The sequence below is a fragment of the Scardinius erythrophthalmus genome, assembly GCF_964197995.2.
Source record: "Scardinius erythrophthalmus genome assembly, chromosome: 3".
NCBI classification, from domain to species: Eukaryota; Metazoa; Chordata; class Actinopteri; order Cypriniformes; family Leuciscidae; genus Scardinius; species Scardinius erythrophthalmus.
In genome coordinates, this window is record NC_138223.1 from 19,362,687 (window position 1) to 19,388,876 (window position 26,190).

A 26,190-nucleotide genomic window follows, 5' to 3' on the forward strand; every position below is an offset into this window, starting at 1 on the left:
TACAGGTAGCCTGCAAAGCAGCTTTGATAGGAGGGCCTTTGAATATTGTCTTGGACAAATGGGGGCTGAGTTATTCTGTAATGCTAGCAGAAAGTCAATGAAAACGCTAGGTCAACTAGTAAGAAAGACAACAGTGCCCTCTGTAGGCAGAGTGCAGTCTTGACTGTATGATAAATAATGTCATAATGTATCCTGTGAACTGAAACAATGTTACAAGTCAAATAATGCTTTAATTCATAACCAGAAAGGGTGTCAGGTGTAAATATGATAAAAAGCATAAATTATCACTGAAAGTATTTAATAAATGTGAATAAAAAAAGAGAATTATACATAAGAATTAAGAATTTTATTGTCTCCCATAATTCAACATTCAGTACTTCAGTCTTTTTTGCCCTTAAACACCCAGTCCATTATTTATCAACAAATCCTCAAAAAAGCACACAGCAAAATTCTTTATACCCAAAGTAAAATACACGATTTTACAAATATATAAATGTGTCCCCTCCCCACCTACATACTGCTATGGCAGAATTTCCAGGTTAGCATCCGAGTTGGTACTGGGTTCATTTAATTTGACCAAACGTTATACTTTTGCATTTACAGAGTTACATTTATTGGACCCTTACTACAATAATCAGAAGTGAATGCTTTAGAAAATCTCTTCTTCCTTTAACATGTATATATATATATATATATATATATATATATATTTTAAAAAGTTGCGCAGAGACAGAACAACAAAACCAAAACAGATATAAACAGCTGAGGCAGCTGACATGGTATTTCATGTCAAATTAATTTGGTTTACATTTTGTACAAAATAGTCTCCCGGCTTAGTTATTAAAGAAACGGAATGCAAGGAGAGATTGTTTAAAATTGAAACAAAAGAAAAAAGAAAGATATCACAGATTGTAAATGTCAAGTTAAGTAAAGGTTGCTGGTCTACGTGTATGCATATGTGATTATCCAGGGCTGCACATATGGCTGTGTTTATTGGTCCATTCTATAGTCTGTAGGATAGCAATGGGAGTACATTTGTTTTTCACAACCCCTGACAACACTGAAGATGATTAAAATTGATGATTGACAAAGAGCAAGGCACATCAAGTCAGAAATGAAGCTCCATCCCCTTCCCATGGAATCTACAAGATTCCCTTTAATTTTTTTAGTAAACTTTAAAGATAAAAAGCCAAAGATTGAGCATTTATAACGTCCTGTTATCCTGCCCTTTTTAATTTTAATTGTGAGAACAGTAAATGCATCATAGCAAAACTAAAATGCCCAACCTTTCAGTTGAACATGCCCTTGAAGGCAGAAGTGTGGAAATCTATGCCATTGTTCTTGATGACAATATAACAATGCAGTTACATAAGAGTTAGGAGAGGTGGACACAAGTGAGGTCTAGAATTATGTCTCAGATTGGTAATGTTTTTTATTTCAAGATCAATTTGATTTTGAATCATCTTTGTGGAAAAACTACTTTAAAGGCTTTACAACATACATATGGTGCTTCATTTCTTTCTGCTTCCTGTTAAGTTGTCTGTATTTTTGTATACTATAAAGTGCTGGTAACTTGATTCAAAAACAACAAGATTGTTGTTGTTGTTGTTGTTGTTGTGCAAGAGAGTGCAAACTCTCTGACAAAAGAAAAAGCATTCATTTTAAAAACTAAACTTCAAGTGTTAAGTCAGACATAACAAGGATAAAGAGAGGGGCTAAATATTTCTCTCTTTTATCAAACAGTTTCCTGTTTTAGACATTTATTGACAGGATTTAGTGTCCTGAAAGGAGTAAAAAGGGAAAGGAGTGATAGAAACTTTTTTTTTTTTTTTTTTTTTTTTTTTTTTTTGGATTTGGTCTCTTTTAGGAGTGCACATATTTCAGGAATGCTGACTCAATCAGTGCTCCTCCAGCCAAGAGGGGGTTTCTCCTCCTGGTAACTTTAGTTTGATGTGGAACTGTTTAAGGGTTTGTTCCAGCTGCTGTTGGTTGCCTGCGAAGTACGCTGCGATGGCGTTATGGAAGAGAATCAGCTGGTTGTGTAAAACTTTCACCTGAGGAAAGGGGAAGGAAAACTCTCAGTGACTCACACCTTGAGAATGTAATTCAGAACTCAAAGAATCATCAGTATAAAAGAGAATTCAAGAGACATATCAACTATTTCAATTATATTTCAACAATGTATTGGAAAATATTTACTGAAATGACCCCACATTTTCTAACTGATTATTTCCTAAAATATGCCTGGCAAATTTGGAGTAGCCTAGACAACCACAGCGCTAACAAGCCATTTTTGTGTTTATCTTACAGCAACTGAATAAAAAAGATGCCTTAATCAGTTTGAGTTCATCTTTTCCAACAGGATATATTAGTCAACTTGAAATGGCCTTTGCAACATATTTTATTTCTGTAATGTGATACGCTGTTTCCAAGTGAACAAGAAAGGTTGAAAAACAAGAGAGTTTAGTTAGATCAGCCAAAAATGAAGGTTGTTTCAGAGTTGGTTAGTTTTTTAAGATCACAAACATCAGCATCACATTTACAAGGAGAAGATTTAAATACAAAGACATTGAACTTTGCTAACATTAGCACTGTAGGTACAGAATAATACTATAAAACCTGCTACTACCTAGAAGGTCTAGTAGCAGTGTTAGGAAAAACTCATTATTTCAGCAATTACGTTTTGTCATACAAATGGCAATTTATATGGAACTTTCAATTTGGTCAATATAGTACAAAAAAGCACCAAACAAATACTGAATAGCCACCATATTAACTTTGACACTTCATTTTATTATAGACTATTAAGATATACAAAAGCAGCTGATTTCAAAAGCTACATTTCACCTACCTTGTTTTCCTCCAGAAACTTAAGTTTGACCGAGACGTCATTGCGCATCTTTTCATATTTTTCACGGTGGATCTGGAACTGTTGCTGAGACAGCTCAATCTTGGGGAGTGTGTTGGCGTCCCGTGGACCCAGATTGAGCTCCTCTAAATCTGTGCGATATGCATCATATTCAATCCTACCAAAAAAAGCACATGCCTTACAGAATGAGGATGTTTTGCTCTACAGGTATATATATTATATAAAAGTAGCATACAGTGGTTTATAAAGATATATTCAGACCTTGCTGCTTCATATTGCTTAATGTTGATCAAGGTGTCCTCTATAGTTTTATCCACTAGAGTTTTAACACTGGCAATGAAGAAGTTGATAGCTCCTAACAGGGTTTCTCCATTTTTCGCCAGGAGTTTTTGGGTTTCAGCATTGTAGCCAAATTCCTCCTGAAATACAATTCAATAAATAAAACACACTGAGATGAAATGCATATTTGTCTCCAATAAAACACAAATGCACAAAAATAGACAGCTAGACAGTGAAACACCACAAATAAAACAATGAAACGGTCCCCTCTCTGAAAATGAAGTAATTCAATTAAAATGGTACTCCCCAAGAAACCAATGCACTTTCTGGTTATAGTCCAGTCATAAAGTATTTAGTATTTGTGGTGGTTCTGGAAAAAGCATTGCCAAAGTGTATCCAAAACAGTCCATGAATAAATGATACCTTAGGAAGGCATCCAGTTATACTGTCAGAATTGCAATTTTCTTTACCAATAAAAGCTGAAAATCGACGTAGTCTTCCCAGATGCATTTGAGTCGTATTATGGTGATTCAAACCAAATGTCACAATTATGAAATGATTGTTTGATGGCTATTTTCTATTGGTATATTTCATTTATCTCATATAGACACACACAGACTATAAATAATAATAATAGTGTGGTTTGCTGAGAACATGTATTCTCTTTGTATTAACCAGAGTAATCACAGTTTTTATCACATGACCTAAGGATATGCACTAAGTTTGACAACCTGAAAGTAAGCACTACTGTTTTTTTACTTGTATTATTTCAAAAGTACTGTTTTACCATTTAAAAACAAACAAGAATTTTGTAGAATATTTGAGATTATTGGTTTTGAGACCACTGACAGAAATCCAAGTGTGAGAACATGGTTAAAATGTGTTTATGTTGTACAACCAAATTTATATAGCAAAAAGTACTTAATTAGAACAACTAAAAAACTATAATAAAACTGATTTTATTTAAAATCCAAGAGGCTGTAGCAGATATGACATTAGATGCAAGAGTTTTTATACTTACATGTAGTTCGGGTGTCTTGAGACTTAGGTCAGCGAACGCATCACCTAGCTGTCTTTGCGTCTGCAGCATCTGCGCCAGCTGAGTGCACAGCGTCTGCGCCAGTTTGACAACATGCTCGTACTTGCGTTTGTTTTCACGAAGAACCTCGATCTGAGCCTCCAGCTCCAGATCAACCGTACGGGAGCCGCGACCTAACTTCTCTGACAGAATTTGCTTAGTGCACTGTAGGGATACAAAAAAAATCTAAAATAAATCTATTTTTTTTCATCTTAGACCCTTTAAGATGAAAAAAAAAAAATGTATTTACAAGGCTGGGCACAGGGGAGATGCAGAAACCCTTATTATTTTTTTAATAATAACATAGAGAGGACAGAAAATGATGGTGAGAATAGTGGGGAGCAGGACTGCAGAAATTGCCACAAGTTGGATTAAACTTCTATCACACATTCTTTCAACTCCATACAGACCACAACTCTAAAGAGCTATGCACTACATTTCTATTTCACAAAAATAATCCAAGTGCCTCAAACCCAGCCTTTTTTGACACATGGATGCTTGAGACATTTTTTCCTGAACACTGATACCTTCATAACCAGCATGGCAGGAATCACTCACTTTGTAAGTGTTGATGCTCCACTTCCTCACCAGCTCCAGTTTCTCTATGGCAGGACTCTTCATGTCATCGGCAAGGACCACTGCTCCTCCCATCTGCTGCTCTCTCAAATCACCTAATGACAGAATGACATCTGTTTAGTGACAGTGACTACTGAACAGTATGTTATTACCCCTCTACTCTTATTGTGACTCACTGGCAAAAATTATTAAACCCAAAATATGTCACGAGTGATTGGCCGAATCAAGTCAATCAAAAGTCTGTAGAGAAAACTCCGCATTCAAGATAATTATAACAATTATCGTTAACTAAAACAAACTAAAAGTAATAAAGAATCATTTTTGTTACTTGAAATAAGGCTGAAATAAAATTAAATATAAATATTAGGATGAAAACCCTAAACTAAATGGAAATTAGAGTTTAGCGGATATAAAACAAACTAAAGCTGAAATACAAATAAATAAAACCATTAAGAAATTAAAAAAAGTTTTAAAAATGGCAATAGCAATTTTGAAAAAATACAATTACTAAATTAAGCTAAAATTAAAGTGAAAAGTGAAAAAAATTTAAATAAATGCTAATTCTAAATATTAATTGAAAACTAAAATAGCATATAAATATTACAAAAAAAACTGCTAAAACAAGACTAATACTAGACTAAGCATACTGTAGTTGAAAAAGAGTCAGAAGGTGGCAGAGACAGTGACAATTGACAAAAGCAGTGCATTGTTTTGCATTAACAAAGTCCTGAAAGGGGAAAAATAGTAAATTATTGATGAGAAACGGTCTTTATCTTTTGCGATCAGTCAGGAAGGCAAAAGGTTACAGGATGGTCAGCCAACACGAATAAATGAGCCCAGACTTCAAGTTATTAAAGAGGGAAGCAACAATAAGGAAGAGAACAGGCCTGGAGATCACAGAGTTTGAAAGAACACCATCATAAATTTAAACACTGCCAATCTAATGAATGCTGCGAGACACATCAAAAGCAGGAAGTGATGTCAATTTTATGTCTCTTGAAGATTGAACATTTCAACAGACATCACTGGAATCTACTAGAATAAAGTCTTTATGATGGTATAATCTGAAACGGACAGTGCGGCGTTAGTAAGGGAGAGATTAAGGAACGCAGATTCATGCGTGACATCGTCTGTTACAGTATGTGGTACCTTTGTGTGTCTCCACCTGACTATCGCTGATGCTGCGAGCTAGCCGGCTGGCTGCTGCAGGACTGGGGACAACTGTAGGTGTGGTGGCCTGGAATGGCGACTCTAAAAATGGTCAGTGATTAATTTTTATCATTTATACACCGAGTCTGAAAAACTATTGGTAAAATACAGCCACAGAGGGGTAAATGTCCATCTATCAAAAAATTAATTAATTAATTGATTAATTAATTAATTAATAAGAAAAAAGAAAGTATTGATTGTTGGGCCTTGTTGTTTATGGAAAGTATGCTGCAAAACAGGTAAACCAGAGCGTGGTAATAGTATCAAAACTACTAGCGCATTAAATTGACTACCCACATTTACACTACCAAAAGTTTAGGGTCAGTTCATTTTTTTTATTTATTTTTTTATTTTGAAAGAATAATGCCTTTATTCAGGAATGATGCATTAAAGGTACAGTAAGCAATTCCTGAGAAATGCTATAGAAAATTTAAATCAACACCTAAACCATAGACTGTAAAAAAGATGGACAGTGCATCTCCACTTCCTTCCATTGTAGAAAAATGTCTACCCACTATTGATCCTGAGGTGGAGCCACAGCATCGAGGTCCCTCTTATACTCATACTTAGTGCTGGGCGGTATACCGGTTCATACCGAATACCGGTGTTTATTTTCTTTATGATATTAAAATTTAATAAGCCGGAATACCAAAAAGAGTATGTCGCTTAAACAATGTTGGGAACGCGGCACGGCGTGACACTGTTTGAGAGGGTTCCCTTTTCACTGTTGCACTGTGGTGAGGGCACAGCTGTACGTGTTACTAAGTGTGACGGTGAAGATGGATAGGTTAAACTATAATTGATAGCTGTCAAATTATATTACAGTGTTTCCCAAACACTGGTTCACAATATCAACACTGCCCGCCACAAATAGATTTTTACATAAGGCTTTGACATCGTTGAATAAACATGAGCACTGCACATTTCAAAGTAAAAACGCGGCGCAGGTTTTTTATATGAATGTATCTTTGAAGGGAGCTGACTGTCTTTAGAAAAGTGTAAATGTTATTTTCATTTAATCTTTCTTTATCTTTTTAGATAAAGCAGCATTTATGAGCGCTGTGCTGCTTTGTGTACAGAAGTTACCAGGGAAACCGCCATTTCTGCTGCTCCTAAAGCGCCTCCTGCTGGCACCTCTTTGTAAACTTTACAAACCTTTTTAATACTAGTGTGGATTTTTCTAAAATATTTACTCATGCCAGTACAATAGGGCATTCTAAGTCAATCTACTGCAGTATTTCCTCTCTCAATCGGTCGAAAATGTTGTTAACACCCAGTCATGCTTAAAATTATAAGTACTTTAAAAAACAATTACACATTACATTTTTTTATTAAAACAATTGCATGTTAAGAATTTTAAATAGGCTAAGGCTATATCAACTAATATAGCTTCAAAACAAAAACAAGTGAATAAAAAAAGAGGTACAAAAAACATTACAAGCAATAAAAAAGGAGTGCTTTCAGTATTTAAGAGTAGGCTATCCAAAGATTTTCCATTCAAGAGCTTTAACATTAATTTTGCGTCATAAAAGCATTTTCAGATGCAAGTAGCTACATTTAACCACGGAGACGAGTCGCTCACAGCCGCATGCACGAGCGCTCTTCACAAAGCACGCCTAAGTATTTGAAGTTGAAGCAGCCTTCTGTCAGTGAGTTTCGTATTTTACTCTGTAAGACCCACTGCATTCCAAAAGACCTTCGTAGAGCATTTGTAAGTAAAATACCGGCGGGCCGCGGGCGATACCGCGCACTGCGAGTAACATCAAGCAAAGCTTGCATTTCCTGTGCAATGAAGCCTTTTAAATGTCCCTGTAATTCGCTTCAACTTTTCCGAACTTTATGAAAGACTATTTTATGGAAGGTTCGAGTGGTGTGCGTGTGTACGTGTGTGAGGGGATTTGGAAGCAAGCAGAATAAGGGTGTTTTTAAAACACGCAGCGTCATCATGCAATTAATCGTTCAGCACTATTGTGTACACAGAAATTACTATTTTGATTTCAGCAACATGAACAGTCGGAGATTCCAATCATAACAGGACTTGTTTACATATGGACGTCTTAAAAGTACGGTATCAACATCAGGGGAAAATCTGAAATAATACAAAAATTTACAATATGGCCCCTTTTAATAAAATATTTCAAATTGATTTCATTGCCAGTAGGTGATACTGCAGCAAGGAGATGAAACAAGCTCCATAGCTTACTAAGCTAACAAGTGACAAGGGAAATAATAAAACAGGGTGGTCCGCAATTACACCCAGCTAATGACAGGTTGCCAGGTTTCTGTCCTACAAATTAATTCACATAGTAAATGAGCATGAAATAATGAAAGGGGAAAGCAGATTGAAAAAAAAAAAAAGATCACAGACAACACTGTAATGAGACGGGGATACTTTTCTTTTCAAATTCAAATTCTCCCTCTCTCCACAACACACACAAAGAGAAACACAGACAAACAAATGTGGGTTTAAAATAGACGAACTGGATAGTGAGAAGATATTGAACCTAATGACTGAAGAATAACGCTCTATCCAGCTTGATCTCATTTAATACAATGAGAGGAAGTGTTTTTAAATGATTAACATTTTGTCCATCTCTGAGCGAATTGCCAATCTGTATGTAATCTTATGTAAGCACATTCGTTTGTGCGCAAACAAACTAGTCAGCTGTAGCATGCTGAGTCATTGTTTGTATTTGTGTGAAGAACAAATGCAAAATAATATTCATGTCCAATGCATGCTTAGTGTTATACCTGTGAATGGGCCCACTTGGACCACTCCCTCGGTCATTGCATAGTTTTCATTTGAATTGTGGGAGTGTGACATGATTGTTCCAGAGGAGATATTATGTGGCAGATCCTTGAGAGAAATAAAAGAAAGAGAACAACAAACAAGAATATAAATGAATGACACTCAAGAAAGATATCACAACAAAGCATTTCCCGAGTATACTGTGTTTTCTCCCATTTTTCCATCTGATTTTTAGCCGCCAAAATTTTAAGTTACTTAATTTCAAAACTGAATAATTTTGTCAATTTCATGCTAAAAAACAAACAAAAACATCACTCTTAAAATAGTCAAAACTCCGTAAACTCAGGGTTAACGTTCTTATTTGCAGATGTATGAGGTCAATAACAAATTACACAAATACAATGGGCATATTATCAGTGTCACCGTGGCCAAGTAAATCTGCTCTGTGTGTTTTAAGTCACCCTGTATGTACAAAAGTATAAAAAAAATATTATGGGTTCTCTCCTTTACGTCAAAATGCTCTTTATTTCCTCAGACACTGAAACTAAATACATTGTGCATTTGTGAAAGCTTCTGTGACTGTACAAAGTACATGAATATTTAATGAATTTAAAATAATGCATTTTTATAACACAGGGTTAAAAGCGGTGCAAGGCATCTTTAAAATTTCTTGTGTGAAACGTTTAAACAGGTACCATTATTTCAGGATGCTTCACTGCTGGCATGACACAGGACAGGAAGCGTTCACCTATTCTTCTCCAGACAATTAATTTTTCAACAGTTGGAAGGGGGCGTCATCAGAAAAAAAAAAAACTTCCAAGTTCCAATCCTTGTAATTCTGCAGAATTTCAGTCTGTCCTTGATTTTTTTCTTGGAGAGAAGTGGCTTCTTTGCTGCCCCTCTTTACACCAGGCCGTTATTTGAAAAGTATTTGCCTTAGTGTTTTCAGATGCAAGGTCTTGATCAGGTAAATGGTTCTTTCAGGTGCAAAGGTGTGAGGCATTTTTTATGCATGCGATGATGGTTAAACGTCTTTTTTTGGAGGTAACCATAGCCAACACAAGAACACGATGATTGGAAACACTTCTTCCCTCCTTTATAACAATCATTTATATAATCCAATCAGAATGATATGTGATTTCACCTGACTAGTACTTGTTCACACTTTCCCATGTGCTGATGATATGATTAGTAATATAATGTTAGCTGCTCATTTCGTGCTAGGGCCAAAAAGAAGCAGCATTATTTGGGTAGTGATAAAGCAACATTTTTTGACCAATGAAGTTTTTGCAATTATTTAAAATGCATCTAATCACTCTGCACAATAATCTAGAAACAATGTGAAACAAAACCACAGCAACAACTGAAGCAAACTGTGCAAAACACAAATTTGTCACTGCCAAAACTTTTGGCCATGACTGTGCTTTTAGAGATGCCTGTTGATTCATGTTGTCTAATTCTTCTGTTTAATGTGAAGAATGCCTAGCATATAGACTGTTGCCATAGACATGACACACATTTAGTTAAATACTCAACCATGAGCTCTCTGGCTGGCTTGGATGTTGGCACACTTTTATGAAGCTAATAAAAAGAAGTCAAGCTCAAAGTAAATCCAACCCGGATACATGAAACTGAAGGTGGGGCTGGGCAAACCAACATAATCCATAACATACAATAATAGCAACTATGGTTCAAACCCTGTGCATTGGTTGGTTATAGAATCAGAGCAGTGCTGCATTGATTTGTAAAAAATAATAATAAAATAATATGGATTGGAATCCACTGCCGCTTAAATGTATATGTAATGAGTGATTATAATCAAGGAATTAATCAATATTTTTCCTTCTAAATGTCAAATGAGTTGAATGACTTCTCTGGAGATTTTACTTTGTTACAGAAGTTACCAGTGTGATTACTGAAATGTTTTTTTTCATGTATTCTGTAGTCTGTATTTGATATCTGAATGCAGTAACAGTGCATGCTTATTTAGCTGGCTTCCAGAAATGAAATAGGGACTTTTTTTGTGTTTAACATATGTTTAAACGTTAAAACATATTGGGGTCATTGAAGACAATAGTTTAAGAGACCATTTCTTTGTTAAAGCCTTACTTTCCAGTTAGACTAAAGTGTAGCTCTCCTTGAGAGAAAGAACGCATTATCTTGATGTTTTTAGAGGACTCTCGTTTATAGTTAGAGCCTGGCCAAATCCAACCTTGGAAAAGCAGTGTGCCGGTGTGTTTTAGTCTTCTTGGTTACAGACGGAACCACTGGCATTATTGGAGATTGACTGAGTTGTTGACTGGACATGTTGGCGCCCAGCAACCCAAGTCTGAAAACTGGAAGGTCTTGACGTGCCTAACTTCAGGGTCCGAGTGTCAGCTGCATAATCAATGGCGATATGATTCAGTCTATTTGTATATGTGTGGAAAAGTACTGTTTATCTATTTCTTAGCCAATCAGAAACCTGAAGCAAGGACGTAGCTCAGACATTGGTGTAGGGTATAACTGCTGTGATCTTTGTAACTGTGAAGGAGGTGACCTATGAACTCCTGTGTGAGTCTAGAAGGTGACTTCTACTGATGAAACTGCAAACTAACTTCAGTAAAACTTTTCTTCAATTTATTATAATAATTCTGACTCCGGGTCTTCTTTCAAACAAACGGTCCTTGGGTCCTAAACTGTTAACCCCTAACTAATATATATATATATATATATATATATAATAGAGCAGTGTGGTCTTCGGTGGTGGCTGACGGACATGGTCATCCACACACAGTAAGCAGTAGCCTACCCACGTGATGTGCGAGCCCAATACTGACAATAAATGTAAAATAAATGCAATGAAACAGTTTGTGATTTTCCTTATCTTATTTTGATATCTCACTATGTACATGTATGATCTCTTAAAGTCCGCGTGAACCGGAAGTTGCAAACGACTTTTCTCCAGTGTTGTGACGTATTTGTGAAACGGAATATTGAACAGAGGGCAGGGTTTTACTCTAGCGCTCCTCCTCTCCATCTCTTGCTCATAGCAGACTAACGGTTTGAGGGGAGTGGTTAAGCGTTTCCCAAACCAAGCCATCAAACCTACGTCATCAGCCATTCCAGACCGGAAGTAACTTTTCAGACTTTGATTAAAGATTACAGGCCATTGCACACGGAGTCCGAAATTTTCGCATGCGTTTTTTCGTGTTCGTCAGCCTTAAAATTCGTCACGCACAGAAACCTTGCACACTGAGTCCGATGCATATTTATTAAAACTTTGCGGAAAAAAACGCAAAAAATACAAAATGGATTCGTCAAGCAGTGAGGATGATTTTGTTGCCCTCTTTCTTCTTAAAAAGATAAAAAAGAAAGAGGAAATATTGGGTCCATGATCCAATCCTGAGATTGCGCCGAGAGGAAGGAGAGTTTCACCTCCTTATCAAGGAGTTGCGAAATTATCCCGAGCGATTCAAAATTTACCTCAGAATGTCAGTGGAACAGTTTGATGCTTTGCAAACGATTTTTTTTTACTGGAGCCACATATTAAAATGAAGACCACCAATTTCCGTGAACCAATCCATCCTGAACAGAGACTGACAGTATATGTCTAGGTATGGAGACACACACACGCGCGGCCGGCGGAAGCGAACCGAACAGCTGGATTTTGTCGTTCGCTTGTACGGTGGCTCTGAATTGTCAAAAAACCTCTCAAAATACTGGCTGTGGATGCGAAAAACGCAGAAAATCGAACCCGATCCGAATTTTTTTATTACGGACGAAAGTTTCGTAGACAATGTGCAAGCGTGATTGACATAACGCGAGGTCGAATTTTTTTTTTAACGTGCGAAAATTTCGGATGCGAATTTCGGACTCACGCCGCCTTCACACTGGCAGTTGAAATCAGCTCCGATACGGCAGCGAAACGACCGGAAGTCATTCATTTTCTTATGGAGATTCGCAGACCGCATGCGAATGGGTCCGAACCAGGTGCGAACGAGTGCGGTGCGAAAAAAATCGTGTCCGTTGGCCATCCGGATGCGTTCAAAAAATTTAACTCTTGCGAAAGGCTACGGACGGTTTCTATCCGAAAATCCCAACGGAAGTTAGCGTTGCTATGGTACTGATAAACAAACCTGGATTCTTAACTTTTAATAAAATAAATAATGATTTTATAACGATTAGTTGTCATGTCATTTTTTTATTTTCATGATGTTTTAACGTTATTAGGGCAGTTAATACAATTAAATAATTCAATATTTAAATATACTCGCTTCCGACCACTGATCTATATAATGACATTATATATATATATATATATATATATATATATATATATATATATATATATATATATATATATATATATATATATATATATATATATATATATATATATATATATATATGTCATATATCGGAAGGAAGATTGCTTCCGACGCTTTTCACCGTTGTGTACGACGTCCGCTGGGGGCGTATTGCGTATTACGGAGCTGATTTAAACTGCCAGTGTGAAGGCGGCGTCAGTGTGCAATGGCCTTACAACGGCAAACAATTTTTTTCTGTGTATTAACTTGCACGGATTCATTTTTCACCACAAGACTAGAAATATGCGCTAACAAAGTAAATAGGGTCAATTTTGATTTCAGTTGGACTTTAACAAAGTATGTTTCTTTTGTTCCTCATTGTTTACACATGGTTGCTCATTGTTTTTTGTTTTTGTTTTTTGGCCCCTCATTTTCTTCCGGACTGTGGCTGTTATAGGCTATGCAATTATCAGATACCTATACCTGTCACCATCAGTCATCCTTTCTTGCCCTCTTTGCAAATAAAGCTGTGATTTTACCACTGGTTTTCATAGCTTTGTAAGATAAGATCCTTCCTTGCTAGACCTGATAATTATTTTTGTATTATCATATTAATATTAAAACGTAGCATTAAAAAGTTTATTTTAACTAATAGTCTAATTTTCTACCATATACAATATAATAAAATTAGCAGCTAGCTAACAACAACTTGCTTTTTTCTGGTTTCACCTCACTCCAGTCTAAACTAAATAATTTTGAGTAATTTACTACACATTGTCAATATAAATAACCTGAAATTGCTGTGGATTATTAAGGCTAAATCTTACAAACCACTTTTGCTGAATGAGGTAAGCACACTTACATTTTCATTTCAGAGGTGTTCTGAGTAAATGATTTGTTATACCCCGATTCAGAGAGTGATGTCTCGTGAGTTCAGTGTTGGACAGATCACTTGTTTTAACCATTTATTAAAATGAATCGGTTCAAAGGAGTCATTAGGTCGCAAATCGGACACTAGCGGATGTAGATGCGTTGTGTGCTAATCCCGGCTGTTAGGACATCACAAAAGATTTGACAACACTGAAAACACTTCATCACTGAATAAGATTATTTTTAGTTTCGTTTAAGTGTGGCTTATGTCAGCTGCATGTGTGGAATGCTTGTCAGAGAAGAGGCAACGTTTTTTTTTTCACGGTAATTCAGGAAAAAATTCTCCGAATACACCACGTGCAACATAAATTATGTCTTCCATTTCTGTCTTAGTTTGAAGACAGAAAGTGCGCGCAGGAGGGAGAGGCTCTTTGTTCGTTCTCTATCTCAGTTAACATGCACCCTGTCACAAGTGCAACAGTCATCTACATCACTCATAAATCACAATAACTGATCAAATAAGGCTTTGGCAGGACAAAAGTTCAGTGTAGGAAAAACCCTATATAGTTGTAATTTAAATTATTGAACCCACATTGCAAATATGGTTGATTGGCAAAATGTACAGACCTTCAGCTGTTTGCAATGAACAAATCAAACAAAAGTAATTGAAATAGCTCAACAAAACAAATGTGTCCCCAAACTCAACTGGAAATGCAACTTTTAATGACTTCTGCAATCTCAAAATTATTCAAGCCCTTCATGGCAAGCATCGTTAGTACTTGGTAGAATACCCTTTTGCTGTTATGACCTGCTGCAAACGAGATGTATAACCACACCAGCTTCTGCCAGCGTTTCTGAGGAATCTTAGCCCATTTCTCATGAGCAATGGCCTCCAGTTCAGTAATATTCTTGGGTTTGCGTGTTGCAACCAACTTCTTCAAATCTCACTAGAGATTTTCTAGGGGATTCAAGTCAGTTGACTGGTATGCCACTTTAAAAACTTCCAGGACTACTTCTACAATCAAGCCCTGGTGGATTTATACCCCTGAGGTATGCTTGCGAATGTGATCATTGTCCTGTTGGAAGATCCAATGACGTCCAAGCCTCAGCTTCCTCACTGACGGCATGACGTTTTTTCCTAGGATTTCCTGATACTTCAATTAATCAATCTTGCCTTTCAAACGCAGCAGGTTTCCAGTGCCAGAGGATGCAAAGCAGCCCCAGAGCATCACAGAGCCACCACCATGCTTAACGGTGTTATTTTCAGCATATGCTTCATTCTCCTTCCTCCAGACATACTGCTGATCCATAGGGCTGAAAAGATCCAGTTGTTTCATCGCTCCACAGGACAGTGTCCCAAAACTTCTGTGGTTTATTTATATGATTTTGAGCACTTTTCGTGTGCTTTTGGGTCAGTAGTGGTGTACGTCTTGGAGTTCTGGCATGGAAACCACATGCATTTAGTATGCGCCCTAGTGTGCAAGCTGAAACCTCAGTGCCTGTTGCCTCCAAGTCTTACTGCAGGTCTTTTGCAGTCGCACGATCGTTTTTCTTAACCTGCCTTCTCAGAAATCTGATTGCAGCCATTGATAGCTTCCTTTTTCTGCCCCGTCCAGGTCGTGTAACCACTGTTCCTTTAAAGGTGCTGTATGTAACTTTTTCACTCTACTAAAGCATAAAAATACCATATGTTTGCATATATTGAGGAAACATGCTAAGTTCACATACTCGTTTCTCTGAAAAACACTTCTACAGCCAGTTATTTTACTTTGAAATGTGCGTTTCCAGGCTGGAATGTTTGTTTTTGTTTTGATACAGCACGTTGCAAGATCTTCACCATCTCTCCACCACCTCGGCTCACCGGCTGCGCGGTGGGCTCCATCCTCTCCAGTGATCCCCATGGTGGCCCTCACCAACATTCCGCCACCAGTCAACGCCACCATGGGGCACTCCGCTGGCTGTGGACTGGATGGAAATCCATCAGCCCCTCCTACTGTGCCTGCTGTCTATTTTGCCAAGCCTTTGCCATCTCCTCATCCTCTTTGCCTCGTCACCACGGTTCTGTCACACTCTCACACCACATGGACTCGTTATGTTTGGTCATCACCTGCCTTCGTCACTCATTTGTTGTCACGGACACTAATTACGTTCAACTCAACTGTGAACTCATCAGTCACCATCATTAACACCTATATATATGTTCAGTTCTGTTTGAGTTCAGTGTCTGGTGTCATCAATGTTAAGTGTGTGTTGCTCTCTGTTCACCTGTCTGTTGTTCTCTAGTTAAATAAAACTTTGAATTGGATATCACGTCTTCCTCATCTGTCTGCCAGCAACCACCTGGGACAGTTATCTTTTAGTATCTTGTTCCTTATATTTCATGTGTTCTAACTCAAGCAAACCTGGTGCAACTAATGAAGCACTTGATTAGTTGCATAAGGTGTGCTTTAGACAAGACCAGGGGCACGTTCAAGTTTAAAATGGTGCGCAACGTTTTGCTACGGTTTCCGGGTTGAACGTCATGTTTCCTGGAAACGGCGTGCACCGGGGTTTGAGATACGTTTTCTCTTGTTTGGTGGGTGTGGTCAGAACTGCAGTCCAATCAGCAGCAATATGTATATAAAGCACGCGGTATTAAAGTGAACTCGCACAATGGGTTCAAGGAAAGTAATTTACAAATGTGTTCGATGCAGCTCGGTATACACAACAACTGAGGATATTAGAAGACATGTTTGTCGTAAGTTTTATTGTAAAATTATAGGATATCAACATAATGATGTAGTTGTTTATATTTTTAGCTTCATTGCAAGTGTATGACATTTGGTATAGAAATAAACAATGGTAATTAGGTGCTTTTCCTAAAAATGAGAAAGAAAATACAGGGTATTTAAACAGTATGAACTACAAATAAAGTCAGTATGTGAGGCTAAATAGATGTGTTTTAGTCTGAATTAGGCAAGATGTGTGCTTCCATTTCAGTTTTAGCAATCCCTTCACTCGATTGGGATGTTCTCTTTTGTTCTGGGCGGCAAGTGCAGTAACTGTAACATCGGGCATATTTTGTAGTATTAAACATATTTATACCGACTTCATCAGGCTCTGAAAATTCTTCACAAAGAACACAAAGAATGGCCTTCTCAGCTGCCATAATTGCAACTCTTGCGTCATCAGAACAGTGTGTTCAACGCATCACCGTTTCTGTTTAAAAAACGTTGTGCAACGTTTTGTCGGGGCTGAACGCAGCCCTGTTTTGCAGATTTGTGCTGATTTGAGGGATTCTATTCAGGGGGTTAAATCATTTTGAGACTGCAGAATCATTAAAAGTTGCATTTTTCAGTTAAATTTGGGGAAACTACTTGAAACATTTGTTCTTGTATATTATATATATATATATATATATATATAATTTATTATTACTGCTGATCTATAAGTAACAATATAATAGTCTGTTCATCCTTTCCAATAATTAGGAACATAAGTACAGTCATGAGACAACTTGAGTAATTTTCATTAAGTGTCATCATTACATAGTACCTTGGAAACATTCATCTCCAAATATTCTGTTCAAATGGCACCATTGTTAGTTGAAAAAAATTGCTATTGGGCAGCATGTCTTACCCTCTGAAACACTTCCTCGTGACTTTTGTCTGCTTCTCCGTTTCTGGTGACTGAGATTTGCGCAGCTGGGCTTCTGTGGGCCTCCTCTGCCATAGCCACCTTCAATACACATTACACAGACACACAATTACTAGGACATAAAAAACAACATTGAAGCGGTTAAGCTGAGAGTTCACATGCAGAGCGCTTCCACCACCAGAAAAGCTTTGCACAGGGGCTTGTCGGGGTTTGAGAAGTTATAACCGCACCACCATAAGCAAAGAAAATACAGCTATAAATAACAAAATGGATCAGGTCAACTGCTGCTTTGAAAATAACTATTTAACAACTACAGGGAAATATAACTATTAGTGAATAAGAAACTAATCACAGACATATCACCCTGTAGCCCAAGACTGGTTGCCCACTGAAGCCAAGCAGGTTTGAGTCTGGTCAGTACCTGGATGGGAGACCTCCTGGGAAAACTAGGTTGCTGTTGGAAGAGGTGTTAGTGAGGCCAGCAGAGGGTGCTCACCCAGTGGTCTGTATGGGTCCTAATGCTCCACTATAGTGACGGGGAAACTATACTGTAACAAGCACCGTTCTTCGGATGAGATGTTAAAACTCTTGACTCTCTGTCTGTGGTCATTAAAAATCCCATGGCACTTCTCGTAAAGAGTATGGGTGTAACCCCGATGTCCAGGCCAAATTCCCTCCATTGGCCCTGATCAATAATGGGCTCCTAATAATCCCCATCCTTTGAATTGGCTTGATCACTTTATCTCCTCTCCACCTATAGGAGATGTATATGTTGTTCTGTGGCTGCCGTCACGTCATTCAAGTGGATGCTACACACTGGTGGTGGTTGAGAAGAGAACCCTGACATTGATTGTAAAGCACATCTGGGTGTACAGTAGTACATAGTATAGCACTATATAAATGCTTGATTCCTTCCTTCATTCGTTTATTCATCAGGTACAGGCAGAATAGCTAGGTCTAACTACACTGCCATCTGGTGATCATTGTTTTCAGTTTGAGGGACTGCAAGTGAGGGACAATTTATTTTTTACTTCTTTAGGGGAAAAACAACAACTTTGGACTCATTGTATTTGAAGAAAATACATAAAAATCGACAAATAAATGGTAACACTAATAAGGTTACATTAGTTAACATTGGTTAATGCATCAACTAACATTAAGTAACAATGGGCAATACATGTTACAGTAGTAATCTTTGTTAATGTTATTTAATAAAAATACTACTGTTCATTGTTAGTTCATGTTGCCTCAGGTCCACTGAATAATATTAACTGACAACACTTTTGTATTTGGTAATGTATTAGTAAATGTTGAAATGAACATCAACTACTAATGAAGTTAACTAATGTTAACAAATGGAACCTTATTGTAAAGTTTTACCAAATAAATAAATAAATAGACTAAATAAAATCTAACCTGACTGAACTCTGTACAATGATGAGAGAAAGTGAGAGAGATAGCAGGCGAAAACTCACTAACAAGATAAAGCTTAAGTGACATTGCATTAGAAAGTTGTGCCAAGTGGCTAAGAAGATTGCTGATGAGCTTTGTGGACAGTCTTTAAACGCTCTGATAAAAGCTGAAGTTCACTGCATTACAGTAAGTCCACGGGCTGTTTTTACATGACACACGATAGACAGAAGAGCTTTTAAGGACACTTGGTCACTTCATGCACTTTTACTGAAAAAAAAAAACGAGAAGACACATTTGAAACGCACAAAAATCTGATCACTCAATCCAGGTATACATGAACTATAGCAACCATACCCGATCCGACAAATGACCCTGGACACGATGCAGGAGTGAGAGTGGAGACTAAGGCCCCGTTTACACCTGCTATTAAGAGGAGTTTTGGTCGATTGAATCACAAGTAGATGAGGGACACACAAACCTGTTTACACCTGGTGTTTTAATACGTCTCTTTTGTCCACTTTCAACCACTTCTGTCCTGATTTCTTCAAGGAGAGGGTCTATGGGCTGTTAAATGAATGTGTTTTTTCAGATCTTTCTATCTAATTGACAAAATAAGCTTGCACATTTTACATATGAACATGCCCGGAGATGCCGGAAAAACACAGAGCAGCAGCTTTCAATTTCTGCTCTGATAGCCCACGCTGAACGCGGTGGGTGCATGTTAGAAATCCGGAATGGTGAGAGAACATGCTTGGTGCTTGGTACGTTTTTCATCTTCAAACCAAACTTTGGTCTCCAGCCGACAAAGTTTAAATCCGTTCTGGCTAGTATAACGTTAATGCATTAGGTCAGTAGGGGGAGAGTAGGCGGTATTTTGTGTCTGTTCAAACACATTCGGCCACATGAGCATTTACAATATGTAAGCAATCCAGTCTAACGCATTTTCGACTACCTCTGGAAGTGGTGGAATGTAGACAAGCTCACAACAGTTTAAACCCTGTTTACACCTATATTTAGCGTCATCGCCTACACAGTACTTATCTACTACAGCAGCGCAGGGAATTTGTTGGGCCCAGGAGTAAAACAAAAAGACATGAACTTTCCTTTATTCCACGTGCTCTTAAATTGTTTTGTAACTAACTTACAGGTTTGAATGTATGATGTCTGGTGTATTTCAGGTTTTTCTGTGTATCTGTTTGACCCCACCTGTTATTTTTTTATTTTTTATTTATTTATTTTAAACTAGGTGCATAAGGTTGTCTTGAGTATGTGTTATGTTTGATACATTGCAGGGTTTTGTTCTAGAATATTCTACCTTGTCCAACTCTAAATAAAACTAACTAATCCACTTGTGAGCCGATCTAATTCAAAACGCATCTTAATACCACGTGTAAACTAGGCCTAAGGGTGCTCCGATTGATCAGTGCACTTTCTTTCCTCCCTAAAAGCCCACATCAGCTAGATCATTGATTGTCATAAAATACAGTCAACTGCTAAAATGCAATGTGCAAATGAAAGCAAATTACGAATGCAAAATACAGCTTGCTGTCACTATTTGGTTTTGCAATTTATGGCTTTAAGCAATTAAATATGCCATTATTGTTAAAGTGTCCTTGCATGTGGTTTAATGAGTAACTACAAAAAAGGCTATTACGGTTTGTGTTATGCGGAAAGGCTCAGTGATTTGAATCTTAAAGAACGATTGCTTGTTTGTCTGGCCAGTGAAAACAGCACACAGTGTCCAATAACAGCGCATGAATCTTTCAAAGCCACCTGATGCCATCATGCCAGGAGGACAGTGACTCTAAACTCTCTCAGATGAATCAAATGACAACTGTGGTTCTCACTGGTTTCTTTAAACAACTCTACAAGCGATTCAAATCTGGATTGTCTTTCGCAGTCACAATTTTAAAAGCCCTTATTTCCAAACACTGCACAGTTTGTCACCAGATTTGATGATTAAAGCAGCATTGATGAACAGTGCCTCGGTCAAGCCCGGCAGAAGAGTCCCCTAGAGTTCAGTTGCTTAGAGACATTAACAAAGAGAGCTACAGAAACAACAGCAATCTGATCAGACATTCTAAAGACAGAGCTGTTATCATGCTCTCTTCATGAAAGCAACATAGGTCTAATAAATGCTTGAAGAAAACGAAAGATAGGTTTTTTTAAGCAAACCCTTCAGTTATCAGAATGAGTCAGTTAACATTTCCTTATCAGGACAGGCTGAATGACTATTTCAATCATGCTGACAGATAAAGTGCAGTAATCAGGCATGTGACTAGCTGACAAAAGACAAAAAACTGACATGACGTGAAGGCAGAGTAACCCATCCTCGGAATTTGTCCTCTGGGTTTAACCAATCCAAGTTAAGTTAGTACATTAGGAGTAGTGAGTAGTACACACACACACACACACACACACACACACACACACACACACACACACACACACACACACACACACACACACACTGTATATTCTATCCCCTTACACTGCCCCTATCCCTAAACCTACCCATCACAGGAGACATTCTGCATTTTTACATTTTCAAAAAAACTAATTCTGTATGATTTATAAGCTTTTGTACCCATGGGGACCTCAATTTAGGTCCCCACGGTGACACGAGTCCCCATGAGTCTGTGTGCATTCAGGTTTAAGTCCCCACCGGTGTAGAAAAACATGTCCGCGCACGCACGCACGCACGCACGCACGCACGCACGCACGCACACACACACACACACACACACACACAAACAGAGCAGTGGCCAGCCATTTTTGCTGTGGCGCCCAGGGAGCGATTGGGGATTACGTGCTGCTGTATTACATTTACAAATTTATTAAATGTTTAATTTAGGTTCCACAACAATAGTATATAAATTGAGAAAGTTTAGTAGTAGCATTTGATGTATAAATGATGATTATTGAGTTTCCAGCCAGAGATTCCTGCCAGACCTGTTTTTTTTCTATTCTAAGTTAAGTGAGTCAGACTCTAACTTTTTGTCTTTAATGGCTCTTGGAGCCCGAGCCCCAGTCGTTGAATAGTTAGGCTAATTTGGATTAGCATATATGCGTTTGAATAGTTATGCTGATTGGATTAGGACTGGTAACGCTCTGGAGTCTAGAGCGGGTTCCTCAACCTGTATACTTCATTTATATGCTTTGTTCAACCTCAATATAAATCCCTCCCCCTAAATGTGTATTAAATTGCAAGGCAAAGTTGCAAAAAAAAAAAAAAAAAAAAAAAAAAAAAAAAAAAAGTTACTTTTGGTTTCCAATGAAGGATCCAGCATGTTGTAGGCTGTGGCTAAAGGCAGCAAAAAATTATAAATACGGAGAGAACAATGCAACGGAAAATCTGAAAAACCTTAGTGTTTGTAGTCAACATTTCAAACTGGATGCCCATGAACACAATGTTTTAGGCCAAACAGAGGGGACAAAAATGAAAGAAACTGCTGTTCTGTCAGTTCCGCCAAACCTTCATAGAAAAGACAGTCATATACAAGTAAGAAAGCTGTTGCCATAATGTTTCATTTTTACCATAATGCCGTCTAAAGAGTAGACTAAGTACGATAATAACTGTTCTGTTAATAACCCTCTGTAAATCGAACTGTCCATGGGCGGGGATACAAATATGCGGAAGTATAATCTGTAGTTTTCACGAAAGCCTGGGAGCATTTTGCATCATCCGGCGGACTTTAACTGACAAATAAACATGAATTTCTTCTTTTTGGAACCGGAGATGCTGTACTTTTTCAGAAGATCCGTATTGATGCCACCTCTCTGCTAGGTTTCCACTGTAAATTTAGTATGGTTACATTTTAGAGGAATGTACTAGCAGATCGGTTCACTGACACTGGACATACATATATATATATATATATATATATATATATAAACTTTGGTTGAAATAAAGTGCATGATTTTATGCACAGGTGAATTTGATTTTTCAAAAAGTCTAAACTAAAGAGCATGAAATAGTACATTAAATAAATGCAATAATAACAGCAACGACCAAACAAAATTGACCAGAATAGTTAATAGGAATATATAAAAAATTAAAAAAAGCACCATCACCCATATAAAGGAATAAAGGACACCTCGCAAAGAAATAGAACAAGAGAAAGATGCTTCATAATGCTGTAACATTCAGGCAAAAGTCCAGTTATTTTAAAATCACAGACAATTTGGCTGATTCAAATAATATTTATATTTCCCACTTATGAAAAATCATTCATGCCTGAAATCATAGCAACATGTATGAGCGAGATTAAGCATAAGCCAAGCTACAAGTCTCACAATATCATTAGTCACCTTCACTTCAGCTTCTGTCGCCACACTGCTCGTTTCAGAATCACGATTATCCTCAATGATTCCACTAGTTTTACTGTGGGCCTGAGAATCCTCATCTTCATCACCATCCTTACTAAGAGTATTATTGTGGTTTCCAACTTCCTTGTTCTCACTGATGTCAATTTCAGTCATGTGTGTTTCATCCAGGCTGTTTTTTCTGGCCTCTGATTGGCTCAGAGATTCAGCAGTATTTTGGAGGCCCTGTTCTTTAGGGTCCAATTGATTATCCTGTGAAGCATTCTTCTCCGAGTCAAAACTAGCTTCTGACATTCCTGAAAGTAAACATACATATGAGCAGCTGACCAAGTTTTTTTCCCTTGTTGTGCTGAATTCAAGAAAATGTTAGAATTCCACAGAGGCGGATGTTTCAGGAAGGGGATCTGCCATTATACATTACGGAACAAACATCCACTTTAAGTACAAACCACCTGTAATTATTACAGGTCAATGACCAAGAACCAATGTTGATGGCTAAAATTCAGACCTGGCAAAAGATGGGTTAGTAAATCGACATACACTATGCGCCACCTTTCTGTCGAATGATAGTTTCAATTGACTTTTAGATAATGTTTTTTTGACAGAAAGCCAAATACAGTCCTTCTTATAAACTACACAAAGAAATGCAAATTCAGGCCTAAAAAGACATTTTATACATTTGCAGCACTTTGTACAGCAGTGACTAGTGACTAAGATCCAACATCTACACTACTCACATACAAAATATTAAGTTTAATAAGGGAAGAGTTAAATTATAAATTATAAAAACTAAACTCACAAAAGATGGCTGAAGAATTAGCCAAACTCTTTTATGATAAGCTATGCATTTGAATGAATATTGAAATTTATGTATCCATGTCTGTGCACACAGACATGGATACATGATGCACATGTATCAGTATCGACTCTCCCATGATGCACATGTATCAGTAAGAGTTGAGTTAACCTAGAAAATAGGGTAAAAGGTTTGTATAATGAAGCTCCAGTTACACATGGTGATGTTTTCTACAAAGGAAGGCTCAAATGTTCTTTAATTATTAATGTCTTGTCTACATATTTTCATATCCAGTAAACAATATACAAATTATATTCAATACCAAAAGCAACCTCATACTATGATCATGCTGCCTCACCAGTCATTTACAGTAAGTCCAATTTTATGTGTATTGCTTGCCATGCAAATCTGTCCTAGTTTTGAAGATTGGTTAACTATTCATACATATATTAATCATGATTTTACTACAGATAAAAACTAAAAAACAATACTTACTATAGTTAAACCATGGGTACACTAACCAAGATTAACCATGGTTTTTTGTGGTAAAACTGGTTATACAAATGGTAATCAATTTGCCCAAACACATGGTTACTACACTTTTACTATAATAAAATCATGGTTAATTTTCATACCTTGTACAAGAAAATTGTACAAGTGTAATTTACTCATTCCGAGTTTGAAATAAAATATTTAGAATTTTTAAGCATCTATTTAGTTTTAATAGAAGAAGGGTAAAAGTAGGCCACAGATAATTGTAGGAAGAAGCCCACTGTTCCTTCAAAAAAAAAAAAAAATTAAGATGGACAAGAAATTAAGAAACCTACTACGGCGAAGGCCTCACACACTGGAATATCTCACTTAGGTCACGCTAGTTTAAACTCTTGATTGGACCGTCTAGTCACATGACATTATTAATATTCATGAACAATTCCTTTGCCATAGTAGGATTCGTTATTTCGCGTCGTGGACACGTAAACGATTTTCTACTTTCCAATGTTAAGCAACGGCAAGCACAACACTTACAATCAAAAACAAAACAAGGTGTATATTTAAAAGCATCCTCTATGAACACAAGTTGTGTTGTTTAATTAATGGCATTGTCTTATTCCTTCCTGGAATTCAATCTCTCACTGTTGCACCCGCACGTCACAAAGTTGCTATTGAGTTACTTCCTTTGCCTGGAGCACTTCAGTCGAGTTACATGTTACAAAACGCAATAAACATGCCCTTTTACTCTCTATACCGCTTTTATATCAACGATGCGTCCTTCATTAATCAGGAACATATGAATGATAAGGAATATGAAGAGTTGACATTCAGTTTTTTCGCCTCCTCATCTAAGGCGTGAAATGATTAGAACCGAATATAAAACAAGTCGACAGTTTGGTATGCTGAATTTCCTTAAGTTACTTTTCCCCCCATGGAAGAGGAGGCAGAGGATCAACCCTGCACACTGAAGCCATCATGCCAGCCATCATACATTCATGAGCACCGATGCAACAGTTGACTCTGTTCAACAGCACTCACCTGCACACGGATTACAACTGTTCTCTTTCCTGTTGCACAGCTCGTTTCATAAAAATAATCTTGGCTTGACTTTGAGTTGCTAGGTGTATCGTTCGATACACAGAGAGTCCCTCCACAGCTCAGTGAAAGTCTTTTCAAACACACCCGGAAGAGGACGTGTGTGTCAGTAGATATACTGGAACCAGAGCATGTCTGTCTCCTAGCGGTCAAAATAACAATGCCAACACCGACCAAACAATAAACATCGTACAGTAACCACAGAAACAACTCAAATATAAATCAGAACCGTATTTTATTATTTGATTTATTATCATTTTATTTTATTTATATGCTGTTTATTCGTATTTTAAACGAGCTTATGCGTATTATATATTTTTAAATGTATATGTTTTAATGTTTTTATGTAATGTTTTAATTTTGTTATTATTAGTTTTTGATATTTCTATGTAGCTTTAATTTGTATTTTAATAATTTTAGTACTTAATCTTAAGATAATTTTCATTTTTTTTATGTCTGTCTTCAGAAATGCATTGAATATACTGACTTTACATTTAGTCCAAAACAATTGTG

At 37.2% G+C, this 26,190-nt stretch overlaps 1 protein-coding gene across 4 annotated transcripts; it reads right to left on the reverse strand.

Annotated features, from left to right (window-relative positions):
* Positions 1-1,132: 1,132 nt before the first annotated feature.
* arfip1 (ADP-ribosylation factor interacting protein 1 (arfaptin 1)) lies at positions 1,133-25,870 on the reverse strand. Of its 4 annotated transcripts, XM_081360333.1 has the most exons (10): positions 25,621-25,870; positions 23,280-23,590; positions 17,538-17,636; positions 8,763-8,868; positions 5,952-6,053; positions 4,785-4,897; positions 4,170-4,391; positions 3,131-3,288; positions 2,852-3,026; positions 1,133-2,054 (listed from the first exon to the last, which is right to left on the reverse strand). In XM_081360333.1, exons 2-10 carry the CDS (start codon positions 23,586-23,588, stop codon positions 1,899-1,901), a joined length of 1,440 nt encoding a protein of 479 aa, XP_081216459.1. In that variant the 5' UTR covers positions 23,589-23,590; positions 25,621-25,870; the 3' UTR covers positions 1,133-1,898. The 4 variants fall into 4 exon arrangements, with proteins under 4 accessions (XP_081216459.1, XP_081216461.1, XP_081216462.1 ...); XM_081360335.1 differs by lacking the exon at positions 23,280-23,590 and having other exon boundaries at positions 25,621-25,823; XM_081360334.1 differs by lacking the exon at positions 5,952-6,053 and having other exon boundaries at positions 1,174-2,054; positions 25,621-25,808.
* Between the last annotated feature and the right edge of the window lie 320 nt (positions 25,871-26,190).